At 36.8% G+C, this 11,251-nt stretch overlaps 1 protein-coding gene across 2 annotated transcripts; it reads right to left on the reverse strand.

Moving 5' to 3' along the window:
• Positions 1–2,109: 2,109 nt before the first annotated feature.
• LOC576632 (forkhead transcription factor M) lies at positions 2,110–10,798 on the reverse strand. 2 transcript variants are annotated; one of them, XM_030989574.1, is made up of 7 exons: positions 10,666–10,798; positions 7,923–8,790; positions 7,236–7,324; positions 6,424–6,576; positions 5,180–5,405; positions 4,745–4,858; positions 2,110–4,060 (listed from the first exon to the last, which is right to left on the reverse strand). In XM_030989574.1, exons 2-7 carry the CDS (start codon positions 8,731–8,733, stop codon positions 3,201–3,203), a joined length of 2,253 nt encoding a protein of 750 aa, XP_030845434.1. In that variant the 5' UTR covers positions 8,734–8,790; positions 10,666–10,798; the 3' UTR covers positions 2,110–3,200. The 2 variants fall into 2 exon arrangements, with proteins under 2 accessions (XP_030845434.1, XP_797015.3); XM_791922.5 differs by having other exon boundaries at positions 6,424–6,582.
• Between the last annotated feature and the right edge of the window lie 453 nt (positions 10,799–11,251).

Consider the following 11,251-nt stretch of genomic DNA (forward strand, 5'->3'; position numbering starts at 1 on the left):
CATGACTTTACAAGCCAATCGCATGTTTGATTATCAAGATATTTTTTATTGGAATTCAAAATTTCAGAAACCGTTTTCCCAACGGTTTTGAATAGTTTCTTATAATACTAGTCTATTGGGGAAAATGATGATGGTTAAAACCGGTCCCTCAAAGATTTTTACTTTTTTGAAGCACAATTTTTTTAGGGCTTCAATACTACACCATATCACAGACTGATAATGCGTAGGGCCGTGCATCTCAGATTTGTAAAATTGGAATAGAATAATGAGAAATGACAATTTTTGAAATAATTTTGTTTAAAAACCTGGCTGTACATGTATATAGATATATGTGTTGCATATTTTTTAATATAAATGAAAAAGAAGATGAAAATACATTTGTGTTTTAAGCACTGAAAACTCGAAACTTGTTGTCCATGTTCTTTCTTTGTTGTTTAATTGATTTGTTTGTTGATATTATTGCTGTACATGTAGCTCGCTATCCAAAACTCTGACTCAGACGGGTCTGGAAATTCATTTAAAAAAGCAGATTAATGTGTTCTTTTTCTTCAGGGGTGATAGTGAGCACTAAAAGAAAAATAGGTTGTTGTTTTTCCCCTCAACCACGCCTCCCTTGAGTAAAAAATAAAAGAGGATTCGCCAGAAAAAATGGCACATTGGGATTTTGAGTAAGAAAAATTGGGAAATAATAAGGAAGGATAAAGAAAATAAGGGAAAAATCTGGAAAATTGGGATAAAATCGGAAGAGAAAGAGGAAAAAAATGGGTTGAAAAAAATCATGAAAAATCACCCCAAAAAATCAGGAAATAGATTTAAATCAGGTTTTTATCAGGCCTGTTTCTTAGAGGGCTAAACAGTTCTAAAATTTCAAGTCCTGCTAAAAAAAAGACGAACTCGTCAAGGAGAATCATACTTTCTATCAATACAAAACAATGACAGAAGAAAAGATAAACACATTTTTCCTTTTTTGCAGACGCTTTTATTACCAGTGCAAATTCTAGATTTTTAAATCACATCAAAATTATATATATTGCTATGTATACCTGTACATATTTTTGTTTACACTTTGTATGTATAAAATATAATGAACACTACACAATACATGGATCCTTTTTACACTGTACATAACAAATTAGCTTTCTTTGTTGGGAAACAAATGCATATGTATATACATGTACATGTGTCAAGCAGGGACTCCTTTAACATAATGAAAATGAATGAATGAAATTTGAAACACTACAGGGCCCCGTTTCATAAAACTTATCAATAACATGCTAAATTTCTATATCAAATTTGCCATCGGCCAATCAAATGCCGCATTGTCAAGCATCAGACATTTATCGACAGTGAAAAAAATACACGGGGGCTCGGGGTGAAATAGCCCCCGAAATGCCCAAAAGAGCCCCCGAAATTTTGCATAGAGCTCAATGCAAAACAAATTTTAGAATGTTATTTTCATGCAGGCAAGCTTGAAAAGTAGCCCCCGAAAAATAAATATTAATATTTTCCCTGCTACTTACTCAAGACAATTCCACTTTATTTAAAGGTAATACAAAGTTTTGGGAAATTTTGAAAATTGAGTGGCTAGTGATTCTTTACAATTTTGAAATATTTGTATGCCCTGTGGATGTATCATAAGCACTAGAAAAAACAGAAAATCAAGAAAAATTGAACATACAAATTTCAAATGGCGCCTACGGCCGTACAATGGTAGCTGCGACCATGAAAATCTCAGAATATGGATTTGTGATATATAATTTCCAAACAGGAATAGCTAATCGGTTGATTTCAGTCAAGAAACATTGTTTTATAGCTTAATTAATATCTTGACCTTGAGAGGGAGCTATCACATAAAGAGTGTATTATTTATAATTTCATAACTTTAGAATCGATTTCAACCGTGACAACGATCACTGAATATTGTAGGATCGCATTTGAACCAAATTCACGACCCCATACCAAAACTTTGTATTACCTTTAATACAGTTGAGCCTCGTCAAAAAGAAAGAAGAAAAGAACTCTCTTTACAACAAGGTAAAATTCACTAGTCTCACTTCTTTGAATTCATGTCTGAACAAGCCTTTAGTGTACTCAGGAAACAATTTTTTTCCTTCATTTTCCCATGGCAATAGTAGAGGTGTAGTGCAAATCCATTTATTTTCCCTCCCTTCAATTTCATCCTAATGTGTCTAATCCCTCATTTCAAACAATTAGTTTGATATCCAAATAAGACTCGAAATTAACCGTAAATCAAACCGCATATTTTCTATACTAAATTATAATCTTCTCATATTTTTAGATAAATAATAAAAAACTAAGCTTCCCATATTTTTCTAATAAACAGCTATCTGTACATAAACCAAGACACAACAAATATACAATGAAATAAACAGAGCTCGAGCACACAACAGATGAAATCACTGTTTAGTTTCCATCTACATGTACTTAAATAATCATGCTCAAATCGTTGATATGTGCAAAATTGTACATTTTCACACTAGCAAATAAAGTGATCTACATGTACATGTACATAAGGAGCAAAATCACGTTGATGAAATAAAAATAGAAGAGGAAAAATACAGTTGGCAAGTTGAAGATAAAAATAAGATCTTTCATAAAATGTGAGTGGTAGCTTAAGGTTATCATGCATTTTTGATGATATGGCACTCCCTGACATTATGACCTTTCTAGATGTCACTGAAAAGAATGATTAAAAATGAGACAGAAAGATAAACGAAGCAGAAAATATGAGTAGAAATAAAACTCTGGTTTGAATATCTAAATACATGTATCATAAAGGAAGAGGCATACACACATACAACGTCATATTTGTAGGCCTTCATGACACATATAACAAACAAATTATCCAAGGCAAAAAATGTTGAGGTAAATGTTTTTACCATTGAGCCCCTTTCAGATATGAAGCGGTAAACGCACAGGGACCTTTTTGTGCACAGTTGTCATTTATTTACACTGAAAGTTGTTTTTGTGGCAATTTACAGTCCGTGTCATATCTGAACAAGCCTTCAGGACCTTCCTTTGCTTCAGAGCACATGTCTGATCACCCACAAATCCCCACCTGGGTGATGTACAAGACTTCCGGTAAATGATTTCATGTCAAGAGTCCTTATGACAGGCATGTATTGTACAAGATCAATGGCGTTTACAATTTTTGGTATGAAATTGTGAATCTATTCAATCTATTTCACAGGGGGTGGAGAGTTGAGTAACCAGCTCATGTTTCCAACATCGATGTTGTCAGGATCTACATCAAAGTTCACATCACCAAACATCTTCTCAAAGCTTGAGTTCAGCATAGAATCCTTCCCGGAATCCTTGCCCTCGACATATCTCTTGGGTGTCATCATCCGCGATTTGCGGGAGCTGCGCATCCCTCCTGACGTGCTTGGAATGTTCCTGTTCACAGGGGATAACATGTGGTGCCTGGGAGTGTTGGAATGTCCCACTCGGTTATTAGGGGTGAAGCCTGTCTTGAAGGGGGTGAAGTTAAAGTCCATGTCCTTTATGGAGAAACCTGAGTCGGGGACGGGGGAGAACCCTCGGATGGGTGACAGCCAATCAGGGCAGGCGCTCTTCGGAGGGGTCTTCAAGAGGTCATCATCAACATCCAACCCCAACCCAAATTCTGAAGATAACGAATTCTCCTTTTCACTGTTGCATTTTGCCTGAGCCATATTTTTCAACAGCTTGGAGTCCCTCACAAGAGAAGCCCTGCCATCATCCCCCACACTGGAATCGGTGCTTCCATACCCAGAGTCCAGTGTAAATCTTCCAAATGCACCACCGGCCTGTTCCATTCTCGTAAGGGGGGTGCTGTCAGAGGAGTTCAGCTCTACTTTAGGACCAGTGCTCTTGGGTGTATTGTCTTCAGTAGGGCGGGGGAGAATCAATGAGGTCATGTCAGAACCTGGAGGGGCGTTGTCCCTGTTCGCAGGAACGAGTTGGCCCGTCTTAGGGTCAGTGGTGAAGTAGATAGGCAGGGGCACCAGGGCATAGGGTGGGGTTCCTTTCGGAAGTATAGGAGGTACACGCTTCGAACCTGGAAAGTGCAAACACACACATAAACAGCACATTCAATAATGGTTCTGAGCATACAGGAATGGACAAGAATACTTAAATGGCAAATGGTATAATCTTGAGGAAGTTGCTGATGTAAAAATGCAGAGTTTAATGATGCACAAATTTAGGCAATAGCTGTGTTATCATTGGTCTCATTAAATCCGCAGACTAATTACACCAAAAAATTTGTTCACATGTACTTCCATAGAAATGCTGAAATGTATATCTAAGAGCCCCTGAGACTGAAATCAGAGTGACAGAAAAGGACCATTTGAGATTTGTTCCAAAATGACAATCATAACCTTTTTTTCTACTTCACCCTTTATACACGAATATGACCATCATTTCTAAAAAATGGAAACGAACTTCAAGCCCTAGTTAGAGTCATATTAAAAGAAAATCATTTAACGCAATTTACGTCCACTTTGTTGTGACAGCCTCTTATTTTTTCCTGGGCTTTGTTCCCTGAACTTCTGTTGGTATTGATTGATTTTTGCTTTTTTTGTCTTCTTCATTCTTGTGATTTACCTGATGAGTGCATATGACGAAAAGCTTTAAAATATCTGTAATTCTGTATTTTCTTCGATTTTGTAGATTCATCATCTGTCTAATAGGTCATTTAACCAGAATTCCAGATGCAAACAGTGAGGAAACAAACTCTTACCTTTTATGATTGGCCTTGAAACCATAGGTGTTGAGGTGAGGACCGGTGCTCTGTTTATCATGGTCCCATCTTGGGCTGATAACATGGGCATTCTGCTAGGATCGCCGACCAGAGCTAGGATCAGACAAAACGTCAAATCAATTGTTATTTTTGTCAATTCATGTTCACGATTCCATAACAGAATTCAATAATACTTGATATTTAGGTATGGGACATATTATGGACTTCCCCAAAATATTTTTTAACATTACATGTACTGTACATTATGCGGATGACAAATAACAACTTTGTTTCGGACTATAGGATATACAGGTACTTATCCGATACTAGACTAAATAGCAATCCTTTAGTCAAAATATCACTCTTGATGGCTGATGCATACTAATATAAAACACATTAATTTAAACAACAAATTTTGCAAATTATAGAATTTACCTTGCATTTGAAGATTTGCCATTGCAGCCATGTCAAAGGAACCTTCAGGAGCAAAGCATTCAGGAATGCCAGCCGGCATAGCCATCTCTTCATGAACTATGACCTTCCTTTCGGGCAGCCTGACCACAGTGCCCGGTCGTAACGTCCAGAAGGCAGGTTGACCGGGACCGGACGGTGCTTCGCGGACAAAGATCTTGTGCAACGAGAGGTTGTGACGTATAGAATTCTGTTCGGGAGAAAGAGAGGAAAATAACAAGAATTAGTAGATATACCACATGTCAAACTAAATACTGAATCCATTCTGATACCTTTGACAAAATGTCTCTACAAGACAACTGTGAAAAGGGAACCCAAATTGCTCTTGTTTGATCCTTTTTTTTCCCCAACAAATAAATAGGTTCCTGCGTGGACTAGTCATGAGATGACTAGGTTTCCATCATATCATTCATCAACTTAATTCAGCAAAAAACTTTTGCAAAATTGCATCTAATTTCAACTTGACCTGTTTTGCAGGTTTTCATTCAAGGCAGCTGGAAAGAAACTATCCACAAAAAACTCCTTGAATAAAAAAAAAAAGGAGCTATCAATAAATTAAATCTATGTTACTTGTTGTAAAATTGTTATACATAAAATTGATGAACAGTTGAACATACATGTAGTAGGGTGACTCAAAGATAAAGTTGAGTTCTGGTCATGCGATTGCATTGTTAAAAAATTTGGTGGATTCGATCAGAAAAAGTTGTTCATGTAAAATGTTGGTGTGTACTGTAAGGTTCTGGATTCATCAAAATGATAAGAAGTTTGGCCCAGTCTTGGTATTAAAAGTAAAAGTGGCCTTTGCGAATAAAATTCAATATTCATCCTAGCTGACTCAGATAGATTGAATGCTAACAGAGCTGGGGGGTGTTTCACAAAGATCTTAAGTCATATTTAACTCTAAGTTGGACTTAATAATTATGGAAAGCCATTAGCATCATTAAAAATATTTTGAAAAAATTATTCTAAAAGGCATAAAATGTTCATTTAAATCATGGGAGATTTCATGTTCTTGATGTGGAATTTATGAAAAATCTGAAATACTTTGTTATGCTTTTGAATATATTTTATTTTAAGGCTACAAATGGCTCTCTATAATGTTTAAGCCCAACTTAGAGTTAAGTTCAACTTAGGATCTTTGTGAAACACCCCCAGGAGCATTAAGCAACAAAGCATTAATCTAGTTTAGATCTGAGGACTAAAATTACCTTCCAGCCAAGTTTGGCTGTCCTGAAGTATGGAAAGTGTGTCTCAATCCAGAAGTAGACATCTCTGAGCGTCAGCTTGCCTTCTGGTGCACTGCTGATGGCAAACTGGATGAGGGAACTGTACGAGTAGGGTGGCCTCTCTTTATGAGGATCCTGTGACTAAATTACAGGTAAAAAGTCGCAAAATCAAAATATAATTTCCTTTTTGAACTGAAAACTTATCAGAATCCTTAACTAACCTCTCCACTATGAAAAATTATCATGACATACAGAGTAAAAAAATCAATACACTTATTCTTAACAGAAGAATGAAATCATTTGTATTGCTCAAGGCACTTCACAAAGAGTTATGCATCAAATTTTGATACATTAAAGGCATTATTAACAATGTTAAATCTCAGATGCACGGCCCTACGTGTTATCAGTGTCTGTGAAATGGTGTAATTTTGAAGCCCTAAAAAAATTATACTACAAAATGAACAAGAAGTGCCTCAAAAAAGTAAAAAATATTTGAGTGACTGGTTTTACCATACTCGTTTCCCCAATAGACTGTAGTGTTATGAAAACCGTTAGGAAAACGCAAAATGTGATTTCGATTTCCAATCATAAATATTTTGATAATCAGACAGGCGATCGGCTTGTAAAAGTTATGGGGTTTCTGACTGACCTAAAGGTTTATAATTATCATTGCAGCATGAGCTAAATCCAGGATTTTGTTTCAGAATCTAAGACAAAGTTACCCAATCCCTTTAAAAGTATTGGGAAATATCTTTGCTATTTAAAAAAAAAATTCTACCGTAATGGAAACTCACCTTGATGTGTGGAAGGGTAATAGGATCAAGATCAGGTGCTGACATTCTTCTCAACCATGTGATGTTGGTCAGACTGTCATCTTGGTTTCCTAAGACAAATACAAGACAGAAATGAACTAAATAAATCAATCAATTGTAAACAAGAATAGAAATGCAGAGTGAGAAAATGGGTTGATAAATCTGATCTAGAGTACCGGTAGACGAATCCTATTTTTGAGAACTTTTTTAAAGCAAATATCTTGCCATTTATTTGATGGAATATAAGGTAGTTATTTAAGGGCTATTAATTATATGGAGTAAAAAATCTAGCACAGCAGCTGAGCAAGAACTAGACTATTATCCTGAAAAATTAAAGAATAGACAAGTACAGGTACTTGCAGATAGCGACAATAAAAAATTTACCCAATCTCTCTTTCTCTGTCATGCTAACCATTCAAAACAAATCTAAATAATTTTGTAACCAATATCGGTCCTTTCTAGAGTCAAATATTAATTAAAATAATGATTGCACAGCCAAAGTATGATTCGCTTTGGAATGGACAAATGATTTGATACTTTTTGTAATTTTTAATTTTTGTTTAGAACTTGAAGTTTGTTTCTAGAATAAGACTACACATGGGGGCACAATCTTGTAACTTTCTTCACATAAATAAGGTTATTCAGATCTAAACTAATGGTAATAATCACCTCTTGCAACAAGACTTATTCTGCTGGTCTGATCAGCAATGTTTAGACTTAGTCCTCCAGGTGTGATCTGCTCAGCGATTCCCGAGTCTTCCCGCAACGCTCCTCCAGCTTCGAATCCTCCAAGACCTAACCCCTGCTGCTCCATCATGCGCAGGTACCTGGACTGGAGAAGCAGGTTCTCTCTCTCCTTGGGTGATAGGTTCTCTCCTCCCAGGAGACTGACCTGCTTTGGGGTCATGGAAAGGTCAGGGGTCACAAACAGGGCATCCTTCAATTGTTTCTCCTCAGTCTTCACATTAACATTGCTGATGTGATGTGGATTGATCCGGGACCTGCTCTGGCTCGAAACTGGGGTCGACTGAAAAGAGTTCTTGAGGGATGGCGTTATAGAGGTTGGCTTTGGCGTTGACTGACTGCTTGGGGTGGGCTTTGACGTGCTTGTTACTCTCGGAGTCGATCCGCCCATCCGCTTCTTGGGCGGCCGCAGGATGATGACTTCTTGGGCATGTCGACGCTTCCTCTGTGATGACCCACCACCAGAGTCGCCTCCAATGCTGCGCTGAAGGATGGAACTTTTCCTTGAAAGTGGAGTATCAGAGCCTTTCTTTGAAGCAGATCTGCTGTTTGGTGTTGTGTTCTGACCAACAGAGAACCTCGCTGTCAAACACTTGGGGCTCTTTGCCTTTCTGCTCCGGGGTGTAGTGATACTGAAGACAGAATTGTTCTTGCGTTCTGGTGAATTGCTCTCATCCAGGATGGTCTTGATGGCTTCCGAGAGCTCAATAGTTTCCATATGATTTGAAGTAGCCATCTTCTCGTAAGTCTCTAGTTGAGATGTTGGCTTGGGCCACAAAGAATCTTGGTTTCACTGAAACGAGTAAGAACAGAAAAACAAATCTTTAGGTTTGAAGAATAATCTTTTAGATTATTGAGTGTCATTTACTTAAGTTTGGGCCAAACTGAAAATCAGTTTACTTGATAGTTCCACTTAAATACTATGATAAATAAATTAACATCTCCTAATGATAGTCAATTATAAAAAAATCTCTGCATGCAACTTAGCCACTAGATCTACAATAAAAAACAATCTAGGTACTATTTGTATAGATGTATCTACCAGTAGATCTAATAATTGGTTGATTTTTAACTCCCTCAAAATATTACAAAATATGTGTTCAAAGTACACAAAAATCTATGTATTCTTTTTATAGGCGCTCAATCATGTCTTTAAAATGTATAAAGATGTACATATTCACACACCAATAACTGGAAAGACATGAAAGAGGAACTAGAAATTAACCCCAGTTCCAATTATCAATTTTCTTTAGAAGCGTGTCACTCAGGGCTGAGCTGAGTAACAGAGTCTATCAAATTTATAAGACAAGCTAAATTGCCCCATTCTCAAGACATTCATTTGGGGCGTCGAGTTAAGAAGCAATTTGACCAGCAATCATGCATCATAATTAATTAATAGTGAGCAACTTTAATAAGGATAAAATCAAGGTTAAAATCATGTAGTGCGTTGTCTGGAAGTTCTGATTTCTGGGCTATATAATGTAGTCTAGCTAGACTACATGTAAATAAGAATTGTGAATATGCACAACAAGCAACATTTGCTCGCAGTCAAAATTTAAAATTAAAATTTGATTTATTTCCCCATGTAATTTTTCTATCAATTCTTCTTTTTCTCCCCCCCCCCCCTTCTTCATTTTCTTCTAGACCTACTCTGTTTATCAGTCTATTTTGTTAGTTATAACGCTTAGAGACTTCGGTGGTAAGCGCTTTATACATGTACATGTAAGTAACGTTTTCATTATTATTATTATAATGTCCTTAATAGAAGAAGAAATTAACGAAGAAGGACATTAATAATAATACTAATAAAAACATTACTTAGACCTAGACCTTCTATATATATAGGCGCTGTGTGAGAGTGTGAGTCAGTCCTCCAAGAGTCTAATTATTTGAGGGAGATTATTTCTAAAAAAGATAATTAACAGTCATTTCTTACTTTTTCTTTGACTTTGTATTTCAATATTTGACTCTTTTGTCTTTGACTTTTGAGATCACTGATCTGCTGAGCTGAGTACGAGTAGATCTTAATGTAATGATACAACAATTCAACAACTGTTTCCCTCCTCAGCTTGGCCTCATCCTCCTTCTTCCATTTAAAATATTAATATTATTTATACCTGGCTCATCTCAGCTCGGCTCAGATCTAGCTTTTTGCCAAGGGGGGGGGGGGGGGAACCAGTGGCAGATCCAGGATTTTCCAAAAATCTCACCGTTTAAGAACTTTAAGTTAGATCTAACCATTCTTTTTTTCTTCACTTTGTCTTTGCCGCCTGCCGAAACCCCCCCCCCCCCCCTAGATCCACCCCTGCAGGTACACTGATATCAGTATTACCTACAGCAAAATGAATCATTAAATTGTTCATGTAGCTCAGCACAAAACAGGAAATAAAAAAATGACGTGTCACGTACTGCACTGAGTTTCTTTCTTCAGGTAGACACTGCACTCGCCATCGCCACTCGCCTGGCCTGGCCGACTGGCCACACACAGACGCCACAAATACACATACGTACACACATCGCATGCAGAAAGCACTGGGGCAAATGAATGAAACACTCGTCAACACTGATTTGTAACGTGTTTTCTCGTCATTTGACGAATGTCTATCATGAAATTTCAGTAAAGTAACAACATTTGATTTCAATAATAATCATAACTCAGAATATTTACCTCTTTGTTCAGCAAACGCTGAGAAATTCAGCTGGAAATATACGGACTTCCTGGCATACTTCGGAGATATTTACAATCAATCGAATTTAAACCTCCAGCCTGTGAATGTTGATTAGCCAATCACCGCCGCGTATTGATCTACCTGTCTCGATATTGTCGCGGAGGGCGACAGACAAAACCTGTGGAAAGGTGAAGTTGGAATTTTTGGGGTCATATTATTTTGAAAGCTTTCAATAATAATATTTTGTTAACAAAATCATGTTTTTCAATGGTTCATTACTTTGTTTATACATGCATTAGTTTCTGAAAGTGGTGAATTTAAACAAACAAGTAAAGCTTTACTTTGACTTTCATAATTATAATATGAGAATAAATCAATATTCGGTAATGAATGATTATGTATCAGCTCTCTTCCCTTCCGATCATCCCCCCATGTAATAAATAAAGGTATAAATAGGCACACTGAAATCTCAAATTGAGCTAGATTCGGATCACTGTGCCTTTAAGTACTAAATCTCTCAATAGTGTCAAACAAATTGCCTACCCGAGATGATGGGCCATTTTTTTTTAAAGTCTGCATAAAATT

This window comes from Strongylocentrotus purpuratus, unplaced genomic scaffold (genome assembly GCF_000002235.5).
Source record: "Strongylocentrotus purpuratus isolate Spur 01 unplaced genomic scaffold, Spur_5.0 spur5_scaffold_18, whole genome shotgun sequence".
NCBI lineage: Eukaryota > Metazoa > Echinodermata > Echinoidea > Camarodonta > Strongylocentrotidae > Strongylocentrotus > Strongylocentrotus purpuratus.